General features: G+C 41.2%; 1 protein-coding gene and 1 long non-coding RNA gene across 5 annotated transcripts in view; one reads left to right on the top strand and one right to left on the bottom strand.

Annotated features, from left to right (window-relative positions):
• The window catches only part of LOC107998819 (uncharacterized), a 20,188-nt gene extending 7,944 nt beyond the window's left edge, over positions 1-12,244 (top strand). For all 3 annotated transcript variants that reach the window (XR_009832349.1, XR_009832348.1, XR_009832350.1), the window contains exon 2: positions 10,799-12,244. This is a non-coding gene — a long non-coding RNA (uncharacterized LOC107998819). The remainder of the gene's footprint in view (positions 1-10,798) is intronic.
• LOC107998814 (cyclic AMP-dependent transcription factor ATF-7) lies at positions 9,055-20,088 on the bottom strand. Of its 2 annotated transcripts, none has more exons than XM_017058294.3 (7): positions 19,736-20,088; positions 19,505-19,598; positions 19,263-19,405; positions 18,858-19,186; positions 18,549-18,765; positions 18,128-18,473; positions 9,055-18,062 (listed from the first exon to the last, which is right to left on the bottom strand). In XM_017058294.3, the coding sequence occupies exons 1-7, from the start codon at positions 19,784-19,786 to the stop codon at positions 17,659-17,661; spliced, it is 1,584 nt and encodes a 527-aa protein (XP_016913783.1). In that variant the 5' UTR covers positions 19,787-20,088; the 3' UTR covers positions 9,055-17,658. The 2 variants fall into 2 exon arrangements, with proteins under 2 accessions (XP_016913783.1, XP_016913782.1); XM_017058293.3 differs by having other exon boundaries at positions 19,263-19,408; positions 19,736-20,087.

Raw genomic sequence — 20,088 nt, 5'->3', positions numbered from 1 at the left:
ATCGGGTCCCGCGTGAATCGAAAGCGGAAGCTGACTACTGTCCGATCGAAACCGTTCCACCCTCCTCCATCGTCTCTCTCTCTCTCTCTCTCTCTGTCCCTTCCTCCGTCTCTCCGCCGTCTGGGTCACAGGAGGATCGGAGATTGCTCTCCGCCGATGGACGCGCTCTCGAACGGAGAACCACTGGGAGGGAGGGGAGGGAAGCGAGACACGTGCGTGGTTGCAGAGAAGAAGCAGCGGAGAGCTCGATCGCTCGCTCCCTATCGATTTTCCTCTCGCTCGTCGTGGTCCATTTTGCGCGACAACGTGTCTGACCACCGCGCTTTAAGAAACGCTTTATTAGCGGGTAAACGAAAAGTCGCAGAGGGAGTTTTAATAGTTTCTCAGCCGCCGTTGCAGCAATCGTTGTACCGCGACGGATTGCCTATCGGATTCCGATGGAGAAAACGGAAAGGGAGATTGCCGCAGCCCTTCGGTCGGGAAATAGGCATCGGTCGTTTGAAAATGGTGCTCCATCGGGTTTAAAGACGGACTCTGATAACCGCCGGATAATTTATCACGGCCCTCCTTGCGAGCAGTGTGCGTTGCATGTGTGTGTTTGTGAACGTGTTTGCGAGTGTGTGCGCGGAAAGGCGTCGGTCGTCCGCACGTTCGACGACCCCTGACGTCGTTCGAACACCCTTCGATCAGATTAAACTCTTCACGGGCCGTGGAAACGCCGGCAATTTATCGATTAACGAACACCTTTAACGAAACACCTCCCACCCCTCCCACGTTTTCGAGGAAAATTACGCGACGTACGTTCTCGGGCAGGGGAGGAGAGAATCTTTTCGACTCGAACAAATCCAACCTTTCCTTTTATCGTCCAGATCCCTCTCGAATATCCGACCGGTCGAAAGATGGCGAAGAATATCGGCCGAGTTGGGAATTATCGAAGGTCAAGTCGCGGGAAAGTTTGCTCCAACTCGTTCGTTCGAGTCGAAGGGCGGGCGGATTCGATAATTAGCCGAGGTCGTTTGCGGGGGAGGGGGAAAAAGCGCGGAAAATACGGGGAAAGGGTGGACATGGTTCGGATAATCTGATTAACCAAAGTGTGTCTGATCGTTTAAGGTCGGGCCCATCGTTTTCATCGAGTCTCTTCTGCTATCTTGCCCCCGATGCTTCTCTGTTTACTCTTTGCTCCCGCTTTGCATACCCGAATGAAGCGAGGAGTGTTCCCGAATCCATTAACCGCCGTTTCAGCTTCCGTTTACTTAACACCCGTCACCCGCCCGACCCACCTCGAATCTGCCAAGAAAGCAAAAACCTTTATCGGTGGCTCTCTCTATTGCCGTGGAGGGGGAAAAAATAGAAAAAGAGAAAGGAGAAAAGATAGCCGCTCGAACGCCAATCTCCGCTCGGTTTCCCTCCCCGAACGAAGAAGCGGAAGAATTATTATTTATCCCTGATAACGAGCAGGTGGTACGATTATCCTTCCTCCTCCCCCTCCGTTACACCTCCGACTGTCAACTGCAACGTCAACGCGAATTACCCGCGACTCGACGAACCGAAGAACCAGAAGCGAAGAACCCTCCCACCTCCGTGTTTCTATCTCGGTGTAACAAACTTCTCCCCCCGTGGCTGCTTACCACCGTGCTTCATCAATTTTAATTAAATCGGCCTTACGTAAACCGTCATTCCCAGAAGGTTTGCAATTCTGCTAGGTGAACGCCAACTTCCTCCCGCGTCGCATCCCTCCACGGTTTGCCGAAAAAAAATTTCTTCGAACGATTGCCCATCCTCCTCCTCCTCCTCCTCCTCTTCCGGAGAGGAGGAGTGATCTCGTTTTTTTCGAGAGGAAAATAAACGGAACGGATTTGCACGAGCTATCGGTGGTTGAATTCTTAATCGAGTGGAAACAGATAGTAGATAGAAAAAGTCATCATCCTATTAACCCATTAAACGCACCGATGCCTTATTTGCGCCGCTGCTCTTTCACTCGAATCCACGAACGTGAGAATTTCTTGGAAATTTATTTCTGATGGCCGAGTGATGTCGAGAGAGTGTGCTCGTTTATTTATTATACAACAGTCGAACGATTTACAAAATTGCAACGATTTTCCGGGGGAGGGGGAGGAGAGGATAAGGTCAAGAAAGACAACGATATATCCGGTCACATACGAATTTGCATACGTAATGGTCGGGCGATTGCGCAACGGCCGTCATCGCGATAACTTGGATTCCACGGAAAAATGTGTTTCCCTCCCCCCTACGAAACTCGGTATAAATATTTATCAGAAAGTAAACCGGGGGGACCGGATACGAGAGGAACGATATACACGGATATAACGAACAAAGCCGTAAAGTTTCGAAGAGTAATTTGAATTTTAAAAAAATCGCTATCGTCATCGATGGTTTCTTTCGCCGTGGTCGTCCTCGCCGTCGTCCAAGAAAAACTGCGGCTCGCATCGCGATGCGAACAATTAGCGCCATTGTCCCGCCTCGAAACCACTTGTTACAAGATCTTTGTTATCTTGTCCACGGGGAGGAGAGGGGGTTTCGGCTCTTTTTTTCGCGCCGTTGAAAAAAGTTCGATCCCCGAACCCTCCCCCTCCTCTCCCCATTCCTTCGCTTTTTCGACGGTGGAGAGAAGTTGGGCGAAGGTGACGCATAAATTGCACGCCCCGCGCCGTTTCAATTTTCCGTCGTAATTTCGGGGCTTTTAAAAAAGTTCCGCGTAAAATCTCATTTCTTCCGTGGAAAGCAATATTTGCATGCGCCGACAAGCTAATATCACTGTTTACTTGGGAAACATAATAATCGTCCGGCGTGCGAGCCAAGTTCGCTCGGGGAAAATGGTGAATTCTTGCCGCTGGGCCGCAACAGCTTTTTTAATATCGATAGAAAAAAGGGGGAAGGGAGGGAGGAGGAAAATTCGAAAATTCTTTCCGAAAGTGCGGCGGGTTTCCGAAACGAAGATCATCGAAAACTTTAATAATCTTGGGCCGGATTGTAAAAAAGAGATTGGCTTCTCCAATTTTCCAGCGGTGCTGCAATTTTTTTCTCTTCGCTTCTTTTCTTTCTCTTTTCCTTTTTCCTCTCTCTTCCCGCTGTCGTTACGTTGCGTAACGAACGATATTAAACGGTATATTTACCAAACGGTTTCGAAAAACCGCGCATCAATCCCTATTTACTATTTTCTTCATGGAAGAGGAACGAATAATAATACGAATCACGTAACACGGCTAGAGCGGAATCGGTATAAACAGCTTGCGTAATAAATATCGAGGCAAGTCGATCGATCGAGGCGGGTAAACACAAAGTTTCGAGGCGAGTGAATGATGGTTCCGTGAATGGAGCATGGGACGATTTGCCTCGAGAGAACGGAATCGGAGATATGGTCGAGATATAAACACTCGATCTCCAGAGAGAGAGAGAGAGCCGCGTTTTCCTGAATTTCGATCGTAGAATTTTTCACTCGTAACCTCGAGTCGCGTCAATGAACAATGATGCGTTTTCGAAGAATGGTAGACGATACGATAAAACGCGACAGCTTATTATGCGTCTATATAGACGCACGCGTGTTTTAACATTAAAATCGGGAAAAAATTATAATTTCAGATCTCGAATTAGCATTTCACTTACGTCCACTTACGTTGACGGGAAAAAGGAAAAAATGAATATGAACGAACGAAATCGACCGAGAGAGTTGACTTGTCGACGTGGAGAGACGAAGCGAGAAAATGGTTGGCCTGGAAACAACACGCTGTCGAACATTGTTGTTAATCCAGTTTCGATATCGATAACGGGAGCGATAAAGATATCGGTTCTCGTATCGATTACGCGAGGGGCCACGCGAATATTTTAGAAGTTGGTTCCGCGAAACAAAAAAGAAAAAAAGAAAGAAAGAGAAATCGTTAGTACCGAGCGAAACTTTATACTCGCGATATACCAGCATTTCGGTTCTGTGTCGAAATTAACGACGAAATCCCGAGCCCATCGTGGACCAGGTCAGGTGTGCAAGAACGCGCAAAGCCGCGAAGAAAGTTTGAACAAAAAAAAAAAAAGAAAAGAGAAAAAGGCTCTTCCTTCGTATCGAAAGGGAGTCGCGAAAGTTTTTTTCGTTAATTTCGAAGAGTTACGAACTCGTCTCGCAAGGTTAGCATCGTGTTGAACGTTGCAACATGTCGCAATATCGTTGATTTAGTTTTAGATTTAGTTTTAGATTTCTTACCTCCCTATCGCTTTTCATCGTTATTTTTTTTCGTTAACGAATCCCTCTCCCCGGGCAAATAATATTTGAAAAATATAATTTGCCAGATAGAAGATTTGATTTTCAATTTTCATCGATATTTACCGTCCCCCTCCCCCCTCGACAAGCTAATTAAATCGAACATTTTATTGCCAATCAAATTCGAAACGCCACTTCGAATTGCCCACTCGCATCTTCCTATCGCGATAAATTTGATTTTAATCAATATATCGATAAACCTTCTCCCGATTATTTCGCTTAATAGTTCCCCGAACTATCCTTTTTCTTTTTCCTTTTTCTCTTCGCCCCCTTCTTCTCTCTCCCGCGATAGAAATCGCGTGGAATTTCGTTAGGAAGAAAAAAATAAAACGTTTTCATACGACACCGTTCAACCGTATAACAACGATAATTCGAATGCAATGGTCGGCACATTAGCATTTCGTGCCCTCGGAGACCCCCGTCACCTTTGACCCTGTCGTCGAAACGGCTTCCCGTCGAATCTTCTTTCTTCGTCGAGCGGCCAAGTTTACCGGGTGTTCAACGAAAAAGCCGTTCCTCGTTGGCTCTTTTGAATAAAAGGGGAACGTTGGCCTGGATTTAACAGGCTCAACGGGGCAAAGGAGGAGGGAGGGATGGGGATTCATTCTTGGCTTTCCCTGCTCCTTGCAGGCGAAAATGGAGATTCGTGGAACAAACGTGATCACCGCACTTTTTCTTCTTTCCTTTTCTTGCGGGAAGCGCGAACATTCCGGATCCGGGTTTCATTCCGATTTTTCTCTTTTTTTCTTTTTCTTTCTTCTCCTTTTTTTCGCTCCTTCCGCGACAATCAACCCGTCCAGTGGCGAAACTTTTCCCTCTCTCACGGGTGCTTCTTTTTTCTCTCGATAATCTTGAAGCGACGTAAGCTTTTTAAAAATTCTCTCTCGGCTCGATCTCCTCCCCTCCTCCCATTCGTCATTCTTAGGAATCGATCCTCACGAAAACGAGACACTAGACGAAGCTAGGGAGGAGGATCGAGAATGGAGGAATCCTTTGATTATAGGGGCGAGCAACAAGGTTATACTTAATTATGAAAAGCGACGATACTTGGCGATGAAAAAGAGAGAACCGTGCTCCCCTGTAACCGTCTCGAAAAGGATTCTCGAAAAGGGAGAAAGCAAGGAGAGAAATTTCATCTAGCTGTGTCGAGAAGCGGAGTTTTCGAGTCGGCAGATGAACTTTGAAGGGCCTTGAAGCCGGTGGTGGTGGTGGTGGTGGTGCTGGTGGTGGCGGTGATGGTGGTGCTGGTAGTAGTAGTGCTAGTAGTGGTGGTAGTGGCGGTGGTGGTGGTGGTGCTGCTGTTGCCGGTGGTGCTGATGGTGCCGCTGACTGCGTACAACGATTCCTCGCTCTCGCGAGTTGTGCTCTCGCGAACGTTCACGAACGAGAACGGCCGCCTAGACGAGACCCGTGTGTCTCGGCGAATTTTCGTATTTCCTCGAGAATTATGCTAATTACCAAGCACGGTGTCGCGACAACGAGTGTTTTACCTCGTGCACGTTGTTTCGACGACCGAAGAAGAGCCGCCTCGAGCGTTATTTCGTCTCGACGAGAGTGTGTGTAAGAGAGGGAGAGAGAGAGAGAGAAAAAACAGAGCGGGAATGGATGGCACACGGTCCGCTGGCGGAGACACGACAACACGGGCTACCAGCTCCGGAAGAAATCGATTTATCCGCCATTCCACAGCTCGCAGGTCCGCACTCCTTTCTGACGGAACACGTTCGATTCATGGGACAAATTGAGACGGACGAAAATACATACGATCGATCGGGCCGTCTACCGTTATGTCGGCATTTGGAAATTTGATTTGACGAGATAGCTTTTAAATTTTTACGCTCGAATTGAAATTTTTTTCTTTCTTTCCTTTCCTTTCCTTTTCTTTTTGAATATTCAGATCTTGGCGCCATCTTCGCGCAAAAGAAAGAGGGGGGAAATAAAAAGAAAAAAGGAAATATATAATTTACATTTCTCGAGATGAGAAAATAGTTAAAAAGGTGACCGGTGAAATTAAATTCGAATGTTTCTCGAGCGGAGGCTCAAGGTGAACCGTGTAAAAGCTCGCCTAGTCTTTGAGAATACGTAAATGGAACGAGTCTGCATTTTGTGCACATACCCGCTGGGACTTGCCCGCCACCCGTTGCAATGAAACAAACCTTTGAGAAGGCCTGTCTTTTTCTACAGAAGAGAGAGAGAAAGAGAGAGAGAGAGAGAGAGAGAGAGAGAGAGAGAGAAAGAGAGAGAGAGAGAGAACATTTCTCAAATTCAATCCGAATAGGTTTATAGAGATTTCCTGTACTGGATTTCCTTCACCGGACCCGCCCCCCATTTCGTTTCGCGACGAAATTTTTACTGAAGCTGATCGGTTAATAAAAACACGATTATTCGGGGGCGTTGATTATGCAAAAAAAAAAAAAAAAAAGATAGAGAATCGAGGGAACGGACGAACGAAATGATTAACGAATCATCCTGTAACGCGATCATTGCCGATAAACAGCGAAATATCCTATCAACCTGTCGAAAATAATCGACGACACGGAGGAAATTGTCAACTCGTTATAATGGATGTTACATTTAATTGGAAAGAAGCATCGATCGACATATTAATCAACATTTACTCGTCGAGTACGAAACGAACGAATCGTTCAAATTTGGTACCAATTGCATGTCCTCTTGCTCCAATCAAAGTCATCAAACACGTTTGTCAAATAAATGGACAATTAATACCTCGCGATAATAAATCATCGGTAGAAGGAGGGGGAGGAAGAGGAGGAGGAAGGAAAGCTAACAAGTTCGATTTTGAAGACCGTGAAACAATGTATAGTAAATTCGAGCTTTTTTTTTTCCTTCTTTTTTTTACCCCGTTATCTAACTGTTAGCTAGGTGATAAATACAATGCCACGTTTCCGCGGTTTGATAAGTTCGATCCAGATAGCGGCAAAGCAAGCGATAACGAGGAGTAATGCGTTTTCATTCAACGCTCGTTCGAAAAATTTCTTATATATACATATATATATATTTATCGTATATTCTGTTTTAACATCGATCTTCGATCTTTCGATCTCCGGATATAGTCTCTAAATTAATCACGAGAAAGAGAGGCCTTTATCGTTCTCGTCGATCCCTCAATAGGAATTTCAAAGTCCACCAAATAATTAATCGATGAATGTCTCTCGTCCCTCTCTCTCTCTCTCTCTCTCTCTCTCTCTCTCTCTCTCTCTCTCTCTCTCGCTTTCTCGTTTCAACGAAAATGCGCCCCTATCGCAAATTACACACCATCGAACGTGTCCCGAATCTAGCTCTTAATGAATCATAATTTCCCGATCCGATTCCCTTCTCTCTCTCTCTCTCTCTCTTTCTTTTTCTCTCTCCCCGTTTCTGACAGTGGTGCAATGGCTGAAAAAACGGAGAGCCTGTTGGAAATGGAAAAAGAAAGAAAGAAAAGAAAAAAAAGGGGGAAAAAGTCATGAGAACGAGGCGGAAAGTGGGTGGACCGACTCGCAAACGCGATATCTTGCTAACGAGCCAGTAATGTGCGGCGAGCCGCGCCAATAATTTCAATTTATCGGTGTCGAAGGTGGCGTGGCTAGTTGGAGTGGATGCCTTTGAAAAGGGCGTGTTGCACACTCTTCTGGAAAGGAAAAAAAAAAAAATATTTCTCACCTTGTTCTTCTCCCTTTTTCCCTTCGATCGCCTCTCCTCTCTCGCAATTTATTAATTCGAATTAATTCCCACCGTGTATATGTGTAACTGTTAAAAGGAATCTCTCGTGCACCGGTACGTTATATCGTAAATAAGTTAGTTAGTCTCGATAGCAAGATGGATCGGACGTATCGATTAGCAGGGGGGGAAAGAGGGGTCCGCATAACCGAGATGCAAGATTTATGCTTGTCGATTAGGTTGCACGCTCGGAACAATTGAAAATACGGCGTAATGCGGGCCACGGTAATGAACATCGGGGTATGCGGTGAGAATTAAGAGAAGCTCGTTCAAAAATAACACCTGTGACGATCCCTGCGTTCACAGCACGGTTGAAGTGGCGGGGCAATGCCTCTACAAAATTGTCCTCGAACACTCCCATAAAGTTATATAAAATTATCAGCTCTTTCTACGAATAACCCGCCGAAATTCACGTAACCGTGGCCGATCATAGACGCATCCGATAGAAATTATTCGCTCTTTGACGGCGTCGCCCCTCCATTTCTTATTATCTATTATCGGCTCTGTCCTCTCCCCCTCAGGAGGGAACAGATTTGTATTTTCTTTTCTTTTTTTTTTAACCGAATTTTTACACCTCTCGACATCGACCTCGTCAAAGAACAGTGACCTGGGAAATCGAGATTATTCTCCTCCGGTTCTCGTAATCAGTGCGTGGGTGTATCGCGGGACCGAATCTTCGTCATTAGCAGGAAAATTTGCTCGCCCCTTGGGAATCTGTTGATCTTGGAAATTCAGAAAGTTTAGAGAGGTGATCGAATTCGTCGTCGTCGTCGTCGTCGTCATTCTCCTCCCGCAAATTTTCTCTCCGCAAAAGCGGAGTTCTAAATTTTGTTCAAAATTTAGCGATCGATCGGTGTAACAAGTAATTTCGTTAAAGATAAAGAGCAAGTCTTTTTTTTTCTTTTTTTCGATGCACGTGAAATTAATTTTCTCTCCCGAAGTTGCTTCGCCATTTTACAGTCATTCCTCTTTCCCATCCATCCTCGAAACTAGCACGAGGGCTGAATAAAAAAAGATTACACAGGGTATACTACAGGGATACCGGCCAAGTAGCCTTGTCATTCCAACGTCCCCGGAGATTGACCATAGCGTACACCGTAAATAGAAAACGACGAATAAAAGAAGCTGGTCCGGTTCAACAAGGGATATATACGAACCACCTATATCTGCTTCGATAGATTCCATCCTTCTCTCGTTCTCGTTCCGAAAAGAGATGTTGTAGAAACGAATGAGAGGAAAAAAAAAAATAAAACAAGTAAAAAGAAGAAAAAAGGGGGAGAGGATGACAGGCGGAAACGAGTAAGAATGGGAAAAGAGGAGAGAACAGAATAGGAGAGGGGACAAAGCGGACAAAGTGAGAAAAGAAACACGCGGCAGGGTGAAATTGTACCCATAATATGTGCATATGGTGTTCAAGTTTAACCTTGACCTTCCTGTTTTCTCCAACTCTCGAAACACACCCTGAGGATAAATCCTTCCTCGATCCTTTTTCCCTTTTTGGAAATATTTTAACTTTTTTTTTTTTTTCGATTTAACGACGCTTCCTCCAATTTCTTATCGGTTGTCTTCTGCTCGAGAAGAATTCCTTCCTCGGAAAGTTGGAAACTCGATTCTCGATTCGGAGATTCTCGAGTTGCATCTTGATTTGTATTTCATCTCGACGAGATGCATAGATCAAAGCCTATTTATCGCGGATCAACGTGGAATAATTATCGGATAATTGGCGCACGTTTCACGGCTCGGTTTCCTATTGGTTTTGGCGAATTTCGTCGGGTAAAACGAGGGGGGAAAAGAGTGGAAATCTAGGGTGCAAACAGAGTGCGGCGTGTACGCTAAACGCGCGTCGAGAAAAAAAGTTGGTTTAATTATTCAGCGGGGGAAAGCGAATGGAAGATGCGCCGAAAGTTAAATAATTACATTTCCAGCTGGTGGCTGAAAAGCAGAATAGGTTAATTAAAATGAGCAGGGTGCAACACGGTCATACTGCCGCGTGATATTCACGATCCGTTGAAACATTATGTAAATACGGTTAACGATTGTTTGTTCTCCGTTCTTTTTTTCCCCTTTCTTTCTTTCTTTCTTTCTTTCTTTCTTTCCTCCCTTCTTTTTTTCGTTTTCCAATCCCTCGTTGCTCCCTTCACACCAATCTCGCCCGGTCATAGATCTCTTTCTCTTTTTCACTTTTTTCCTTTCCCGTCTTTCGAAACCTATACGCGGAAGATTAAAAGCTTTCTCTTCCCCATTCGTGATTATTACAACGAGAACACCGAGTAGCCCGAGTTTTTACATTATCCGCACTGAAAATTCCGGCCTTATCTCGTCCACAATGTTTCAATGCGGCCTCCTCCTGTCCCTCCTCTCCCCTCTTTCGCCACTATTCTTCTCTGTCCCCTGCGACGGGAATATTCACCGCATATTCACTCTTGCAAATTTTCAATCGCATCAGTCATCGCGCGGTTTCAAATCGTTTCCAAGTATTATCTCGGAAAGGCAACCTCGAAACGCAACGACAACAGACTCGTGTCTGATCTGAATCGTATTCGTATTCTTTCGATTCGCTGTACTGTATTCAATTCTTTTAAAACGTTCAAAAAAGAGTGCTTATAATTTATTGTTGAATATTCTTCTGCTCCTCTCGATCGATTGTCTCGTCTTTCTTCGATTCTTTTTCCTTCTTCTTTGTCGTTCAAATTTCAAAAAAAAAGAAAAAGAAAGAAAGAAAAAGAAAAAGGAAACCTCAATAAATTTTCACGCGAACAAAATCCGACACACAAGGTATTAACCAGTGTCGTTTTTCTCGTGCGTTTACAGATCTAGAAAACAGCTGGCACGAGCGAAGGTCACCGGCCATGGAATATAATTAGTCCGACACTTATGGAACGTCAGGCCAGCTATGGTTCGCAGTGGCCGCAACGAGGTAGACGAGGAGGTAGTAGTCTAGGCACTTGGAGATCGGCCTTTGCGCGACACGTGTGCCCATGGACAACGTTATTTCCTTCTCGAATACGGGTCCTTGGTCTGAATGCTACGCCGCCATAAAAGGAACGAAATGGCCAGCCGATGATCGATATCGGGGAGAAAAATATTTCAAGAAATAATCAGCTATTTTTTCAGAAGGCAGAAACTTCCTAGTGAACCTCCCGTTATGGCATTAACTCGGGACATTATCGGGGGACTATCGATCATTCAAGGAAGCCTGGCGACGAATCCGTGGATTTTCCAAATAGGAGGCAACCGATGGGGAGACTACGTGGTAATTGCGACAGTTGTAATTACCAGTGTATTAACCGTTGCAAATGTCGAACGAGCCAACCTCGAGCCCGCAAGGTTTCCCCCGTAAATAGGGGAAGAAGATTGTCCAATTAACTGTCTCGTTTAATTGAATCTTATTTCCTTTTCACTTGGTCCAGTTTCATTGGGGCTTCTGCGCTTTATCGCGTGAGTCGAATGTAATGCACAGCGAGGTCGGAAGCTTGGCCAAAGAACGACCCACGACAAAAGTAATTTAAATCTCTCTCTTTCTCTCTCTCTCTCTCTGCTGGTAAATCGTGAAACGATTAATTGTAGGAGGGATCGAGTTGAACGTCGCGGGATATTTTTGGCTGTACTCCCGCCCACTCCAGCCTTCGACAGCTCGCAAATTGTCGTCGTCGAGTGGCGCGTGAATATCGTGGAAACGGACTGTTCTACCGTTTAATGCCCGTTTAGACGCGCAGGGTATTCTTTCAAATTTTTTCAGACAATTCGTTTTGCTGCCGGTGGAACGAGGAAGAGGAGCAAGGGATGAAGATGGAGGGGTGGGGAAGGGAGAGCTCGAGGAGAGAAAGGAGGATGGTGGTAGGAAGGAGCAATTCCTCGGGACGAGACGAGACGAGACGAGACGAGACGGAGGTGAAGGTATTCTTTTTAAGGCGGAACACTTTACTGCTGCTCGTTCCACGCTGGTAATGGAGAATCCCCCAGCCGCCCCAACGAATTAATTCGGGGCTAACGCCGAGACACTCCCCGATATCGAGTCACTTCGTTCCACGGGCCAGTGTTAGTATCTGCTTTCCACCCTCTCGGTTAGCTTTTCATTGTACTTACTTGGTCTTGTACTTGGACTCGGTTTGCCTCCTTTTTTTCTTCTTTTTTTTTTTTTTTATCCCCCTCCACCATCAACGATTTCTAATTTATCCGCTAATTTGTCCAAGATCCTTGAATCCGTTTCACTGGGTCATTTAAAAAAAAAAAAAAAAAAAGAAAGAAAGAAAGAAAGAGAGAAAAAAAAGTCAAATCCCTATCTCTGTTCCCGTTATCTCTCCACCTCTTTCCGCCTCTTGCGCCTGGCGGCTGTATTTGCATCCGTATTCGGATATTTGGCTGCGATTTTTACCATCAATTGTGCGCTTAAGTAGTCGTAGCAACCCCTTTATTGCCAGGAACGCGATCTCCAAGATGAAAAGCAAACTTCTGGCGAGCTTCCATCAGAATTAAGAGAGACACTCGAGGCGGTTTTTAATTAGCTCGAAAGGACATCATCGGAAAGAGGGAAAAGTTCGGTCTAAATACGTAATTAAAACCGCGAATGGGATAGTCACAGTACCCACGCGAAACGATAGCCGGTAAATTCGAACGAAGAGCTTATTCTTTTTTATTTTTCTTTTGCCTCTTTGGCGCGAGTCCTCATCCTTCTTCTTTCTTCCAAAAATCTTTTTTATTTAAAAAAAAAATCTTTAACTAAAATCGTAACATATACAACGCGTCGCGTGAAATTTATTTCATAGATGTAAATCTTTTAGATTCTCACGCCGAGGAAGAATCAATGGGATTCCTCTTTCCTCCACACGACGCGCAAAGCACGTGCCATTCGCCGCAGAATCCACTTCTCTCTGAAATTCTTGCCTCGTCGAGCGTCTCCTTTCCTCCAATGAAAATTCAGAAGATTCCATGGGAAAATCAAAAATCAAAATCCGAGAGATGGCTCGAGTACAGGGTGCCTTCCGAAGCATCTGTGGAAGCGCGCGCAAAAGAGATGAGCGTGATCGGGGCGCGAGGAGAAGAGAGGTTGTGCAGCGCAACAGAGAAGGGGAGAGGCGAGAAAGAGAGGGAAATTCAAAGATGGCGCCACGCGTGTGCCCGACAGAGACGAGGAACGGGAGCTAAAGCGAGGCAACCGCCTTCGCTTCTTTCCCCTCTCGCGTTTGGCGAAGAGTGACCGGCCCGAAAAGTCCGAATCCGATCGTAGAATGGCTCAGTAGTGCGCGAGACACATTTCGTGACGCGTGCTCATCGTTGGTATCGATATCTTTCGATGATTCACGAGCATTGCGACGAGAGTACGCGGCGACCAATCCCCGGTTCCGTTACATCAGCATCCGACTACGTGGGTCCTCGACGATTGGCTCTCTCTGTGCTGCGTTCGAGTTCTCTCTCTCTTGCACGCGTTACAGCCAGAATAGGAGAAAAAAAGATACTCGCCGCCTGTGTTTCCTCGCGGTGCGGCTTATTCTCGAACTAGATACATACTACGCGCATCGTGTTATTTGCCGAGGAGCGTGTGCATTTTCGTTTAACCAGATTTTCGGTGGATAACGTGGAGAAAATACGCGTAGAGAGATTTTCGACGACAAGGAGAAACGCGAGGAAGACACGAGCCAGCAGCCGAGCGACAGACAGAGTGAGAGGAAGGGAAGTTAGAGGGAGAGCAGCAGAGTACGGGGTATTTTGGACGCAGATCGATCGGTCGCTCTCCGGTTCGCGCCATGTGACCGGTCAAAGACCAGTCTGCATGGGATAGGAGGTTAGAAATTTATTCGGTATCATCCGAGTGTGTAGTCGCGTGGCGATCTGTTTGTTCGTGATGAACCGCGAGAAAATGAGATCTATCGTGTGATGTAGTAGTGTCAGTAGCGCGTGAGCCAGTGAACGAGGTAGTCGTTTTTTCGTAGAGCGTTTATCGGACATTCGCGTATCGCGGTGGCGGGCTTCGAGGAGCATGATCGTGAGGGAAAAGAGAACCGATTTTGCCGCGAAAGAATGTCGTTGTCTCGGGTCAGATGTAAAAATAAAAGGAAGCAGACTTATGTCTCAAGGCTATCGGACCACATATTGTCTCAGACTCAGGGGCGTAAAATCACGCGGTCGTCTCCCTGCACGCTGTTTATTTCATTTCGCCGATATCCTCGTATAATCGCGCACATCCATTATCATTATCTCGTTAGTACGTGGTTTCATTATCTGACACGTATATGTGTTACTAAATTCTTTCGAAAAGTATATTTCGTAGCATTTATTTTTTTCTTTGTTAAGGATAATGTTCTTTCTCGGTCCATCGTTTCATTGTCCTTTACATATTCTTCTTATTTACGTCACGAATGTATCAAAATGATTAATTATCTCGTTGAAAAATTAACGACGATTTTAAAATTTTTTTTCTTCGTTTCTAATGTAATTTTCGTGATACTTTGTTTTCGGAAATAGAAGAATTGTTCCGCGGCATGGAACAAAGGAAATGTCGGCGGTACGTGAATTTTTATGAGGTTCGTTTCGAAAAAAAAAGTAAGAATATAAATAATCGTAATATTCATGCCGTGCATTTGATCATGTATGATCTTCAAAAATAATTTCTCTTCGAGCTTATAAATAAATTCCTCTTGTTAAATTTACGAATTAGAAAACACGTGGCCTGACACGTGTTTCTGGAACTTTACGAAAGAATTCTGTGACATTCTGTGAATCGTTGTTATTTTGTTTAGAATACACATTTTTATCTTCATCGACGCTACATTATCAATTCGATTTCACAATATCGATGGAAAATTATTTAATGATTTAATGTGCAGAATTGTTATATATTATTTTTTATATGTATAAGCGATTGTACGAGATTAAAATATCAAGGCAATTTTAGAAGCTATATATACGTATATTGCGTGGATTAATAGATAACGCGTGCTTATCTAGGAAAGTAGTATTTGACTACCAGAACTGTATTTCAGATTAACCTCTTTAAAGCAGGATTTGTTAAGAAGTTTAGGAGAAAATATATAATTATTTTTTACTTTTCTAAGAAAAATAACGCATGCATATACGTGGATTACTATTGAACTGTTGAACTTTGAGAGATAATTTTATACAGCTAGAAATATTTATTTTCGATAATGTTAATCTTTTGAAATCAGTTTTAAAAAAAGACATGCGTAAAGTATCTTTTTCAACATAATTAATATAAAACAAAATGTGATAATATTTAAATATTTATACGATATTTAGATAACGTCGTTAAAATCAAGGAGAAAATTGAAAGAAAATCTAGCGAAGTAGATAAGTGGGTCACGTTCGCGTCTGACTACTGATTTCTGAATTTACTGCTACTACGACAAATTGATGTCAATAAGATCGATATTAATTAAGTCACGGGCCGTTAATCGTTGGAAACCCCATAAAGGACAATCTCTTTACCATCGGTATTTCCTGGAAATGTCCAAGTAACATTATTCTTTATATTTAGAAGAAGAAGGTTTATTTTTTAATTTTTTAACTCTTCATCGTCGTATTTGGATATAATTTCACATGTTCGTGCAAGATGAACGTTTTGTAAAATATTTTATACTCTCGAAAACGTTAGGTATTAGTTTAGTTTTTCTCACACAGAAAGAAAGAAATCAGGCTTATTATTTGTATTAAAAAGTGGAATGTTTTAAAAGATAATTCGTCGAGGTTTTAAAATTGATCAAGACCACGTTCCTAATGTCTATCGAGAATTAAAAGCGTCGTTCGCAGAATGTACGATCACAATCCATGATTTCCTGCGGACATCGAAAAGAAACTTGCTCTGTCTGGACCAAGGTTAGAAGATTGCGTTTGTTGTATAATAACCATACGAGTTTGATTCAGGGCCGTAAAAGTCGGGTGTTCGCGAGGGGCGACATGATCTATTTCCGTCCACAACTTGGAAGCGGGAAACATGGAAGCATTAAGGGTTCTAAGAATGATATGCCTCGTTGGAATCACAAGTAACGCTTGATACTCGTTTGAATCATTGCACCAAACAAACATCAGTGCCACTTCATTTTACGATCGAATTATTTATGTTGCTTGTATTTTATAATATATAATTCATATCGTTTTCTAGAAAAATTTATAAATATAGCAATGATTCAATTCGAGTCTCTTTCTTCATTTCTTTTAATACAACAATATCGATCATACATAAAATCGATTTATAATTATATCTCTTAGTATCTTCCTCGATTTGTTTCTATACCATATCCAGATGAAATTCTTCAGGGGAATTCTTTTTTTTCGTGAATGATAAGTTGAAATAAGAAAAGAATGTTTTCCTCTCTTCTGTCGAACCGACTTATCGATGTAGGAAAACCGTTGGTATTTACCTAGTAACCGATAATTCAGTTACATCTCACTTGGCTCGTTGTGTTCTGGGCGTGTGAGTCACTGGTGGTGACTCAAGGGACGGAAATCTTATTTGTCGAAAAAGTAACAGGCCTTTTTCAGCATGGTTTCGCTATCTTTCTTTGACCATTGTAATATCCTACCATAAGAGAGACGCGTAAACTCGCTCACAAAATGTGAGATCGGTCGCGAGCTAACTCGGCACATTTTATGTAATCGGAGGATAAACATAAATTTTTCCAGCGATTAGATAAAATTACGCGATAAAATGGATACCATTCAGGATGGAAAAATATGATCAATTCTTTCTATCAATGCTACTTATTTATTCGAAGGGAAAAAGAAGATGATAACGAAGGAAAAGGGAAACGTACGATCGATGTAAGAAGAAGGAAATCAATACTCTTCGGAAGATGAGCAAAGTAGTATCCTTTTTCAAAATTTACAGGAATGTATAGATGGGACATGATGGATATTATCGAGTAAAAGAAGTTTTTAGGTAGCCTCGAGTTTCGAGGCGTTTCGTGCCCAAAGCCCCTTATCATTCTCCTGTCCGGTGTAGAATTGTTAGACGACTGGACGGAGAACTGATAAGGGCCCGAGGGTCACAGAATCATCGTGAGACTTCTAACATCCGATATGGAGGAAAAATTGTACGATTTGTGTTGTATTATATTGTATGTATGAGAAGGCTTTATAATTTTATAATTTATATGATTGTATAATTTTATATTGATTTAATAAATTTGTAATATATTTATAACATATATGATAAAAAGGAAAGAAGAATATATATACATATTGTTACTTTTATAAAACTGACAAGACTAGATAAAATAAAGAATGTAAACGCATTGCAAGAAAATATTGGATTTATTATAATAAATAAAAAATACAAGATTCCTTTCATAGATTTATATACATGGATATGGAGTATCATTCACATATGAAAATAGAAAATTCTCCATATACTATTTTTCAACTATTAAAGTATAGTCAAAATTCTCTGCACATTTTTCCCTTCTCCTTCTGATCTTTCTCGCACTGATTGTCATTTCTAATTCAAGCAAGATTTTAACTTACAGAAACAATTCAGAAATTCAATATCATTCAACATTGCAAAATTTACTTAATTTAATTTCAACGCGCAACATTTTAATATCTACATTATACACATATCGACTTATATTTCTAATTCTATGTCATTTTTTTATCAAAATATCAATGAAATTGTAATCATTTAACGATTATCGCACAATGTTTGTCTTTTATCACATTCATGTTTCGTTATTCTTTGATGCGCTTTGATCAATCTCGTAATTAGGATTTATTTGAATTATTTGTCTAGTGGAATTTTCTATTTTTTTTATTGGATTTTGCATGATAAAAATTGGCTTTGTTTCTTCCTTTTCTGTTAAGAGTTGACTGACACTCATAATCTTCAGAGTAGGTACAGTTTTAATTAACGTGGCATTAGGAATCGATAGATTTGTATTGCAATCTACTTTTGGAAAAATTATAGGATTTTTTGATGGTGCCAAAGATAATTTTTTCTTTGGCATAATAGGCACTTCCGTGGAAGAAAAAGTAGATCTTTTCATTGTTGATGTCACTGGAATTGGACTGGTTATAGTGTCTGAATTTACAGATATTATTTTTGGGCCGAGTATTATACCATTTCCTGTAAAAATGTACATGAATGGACAATAAAATCTTTAGCAATTATTTTTATATTATTCAAATTACCTTTTTGCATTGCTTTTGTAACTGGACAATCTTTATGAGCCAATAGAAGTGTTTTTAATTTAGCAACTTCCGTTCGTAAAACCTTTATTTCCATCTGGAGTGCTACGTTCGTCTCGTTTACATTAGTGACCGTTCTTTCAAGTTGTTGTATCCACGCTTTCCTTTTCGCTCTTGCTCTCATGGAGCTAGCACGATTACGTTCAAGAATTTCTTTTTTTTTCAATTGATCCTCTATCGTTTTACTTCTATTTTCTCTTTTCGCATTATTTAATTCATCTTTCCGAAGATTACCATTGGGTTTTTGATTTTGCGAACCGATAGTTTTTGTTAAAGTTTGTTTTAATTTCTATATAATTATACAAGAAATATTAATCTTTAAAATTAAATAATTTTATTTATACTAAATCATATAATGAAATACCATTTTTGCTAGAGACAATGTAGAAATAGCAGGTTTTTTGGACTGTAATCTAGTATTACATTGCAGAAGAGGTTCTGTTTTTATAACAACTGTTTGTTGTTTCAAAGATTGTACATTTGTCGTGTCAACAGAATCACAAAGTGGAATCGCCGATAATTGCATTAATTTTCCATCGGCTGTTTTTAGCAACAGTTGAACTTCCTCACCATTAAACGACCTTTATAAGAATTTAATTTTAATTCTTTATTTTGCTTTATTTAATTTTTAATTAAAAGATAATGAACAAATAATTCTATACTTTTTGCTTACAATTGCGAATTGGATTGTTCTTGTAAAACTTTCGGTATTATTGGTGTATGTGTAACCTGATCGATAATATTCTCTGTTAATGTTACATTTCGTTCAACACTTGATTCAAATTTTTCTTTTAACAAATTTTGCTCTTCCGTTTCACTAAGTTTCACAGAAGTACAAACTTCATTATCAATGGTAGTTTTTCCTTCTGTATTTTTTTCAATTGAAATGCTGCTACATTCTGGCACAGAGTTTTCAGATAATATTTGATTGTTACTAGACAATACATCTGCAATATGGGGAAATATATGAGGTGTGTGTAGAGTATCATCTGTAAGTCCAGCCTAAAAAAAAAATACTTAGATTATAAATCAATATTAGATAGATATTTATATGTATTTTAATTGTTTTATTATTTACCTCTGGTACCGTAAGAGTACCAGTATTTCCTGATTCCACTGCTCTTCTAAAAGTTTCTTCAAAAGGATTTACATTTTGTAAATCTTGAAATAATCCAACTTCTTCACAATTTCTGATGAAACGTGTTGGCGTAGGTGTTTGGTCTGCTACATATAATGTACATAAATATTTTTTAGTTCTTTATCTTCATTTTGGGATATAATTAAATTGTTAAAATTATTTCAATTAAAATTAATCTTTACCAACAAAACCACTATTCTTGGAACTGTTTCCAAGATTTAATATCATATCATGTTTTTTCTTGTGAACCAATAACTGATCCTCATCTGCAAAACTCTATCACAATATATAAAAAAACTATTTAGATTCTATATATCAAAAATTAGGATCTCATGTTAATGAATAATAAATATTAAAAGAAATAATAAAAAAAAAACAATCTCAGTTTTAAAAAAAATAAATTCATTTATTACCATATTGCATCCAAATGAAGAACAAACAAATATTTTCTCAGTATCTGCCATTGTTAATTGCTAACAGAAATTTTATAACAACAATTTACAGGTGGCATGATCTAATACAAGAACAAAGTTTAAAATGTATGCAATACAATACAACTCGCCAGGAGACTTCATTTCGTTGGAAATTTCCGTATCGGTAAGACATATTTTTGTTCAATATTGATTATTTTACAATTTTTAAGTCATTCAAATTCAGATATATGAAAAATAAATAATACACATAGCTTTTTGGAATCTTTTGACACACAGATTCGAATCAGCTGTTTCTACATTAAATCAGTAATCTTTTATTCATAGAGAGTCGA

The sequence above is a fragment of the Apis cerana genome, linkage group LG13 (assembly GCF_029169275.1).
Source record: "Apis cerana isolate GH-2021 linkage group LG13, AcerK_1.0, whole genome shotgun sequence".
Taxonomy (NCBI): Eukaryota; Metazoa; Arthropoda; class Insecta; order Hymenoptera; family Apidae; genus Apis; species Apis cerana.
This window is presented reverse-complemented; position numbering and strand designations above follow the sequence as displayed.

Excerpts from the sequence above, each read along its gene's own strand:
- LOC107998814 (XM_017058293.3), bottom strand. The coding sequence starts at position 19,786 with ATGGCAGATACTGAGAAAATATTTGTTTGTTCTTCATTTGGATGCAAT. Across the intron at positions 19,187-19,262 it reads GTACTCTTACGGTACCAGAG|GCTGGACTTACAGATGATAC; the intron begins GTAAATAATAAA and ends TTTTTTTTTTAG. Across the intron at positions 18,766-18,857 it reads GAACAATCCAATTCGCAATT|GTCGTTTAATGGTGAGGAAG; the intron begins GTAAGCAAAAAG and ends ATTCTTATAAAG.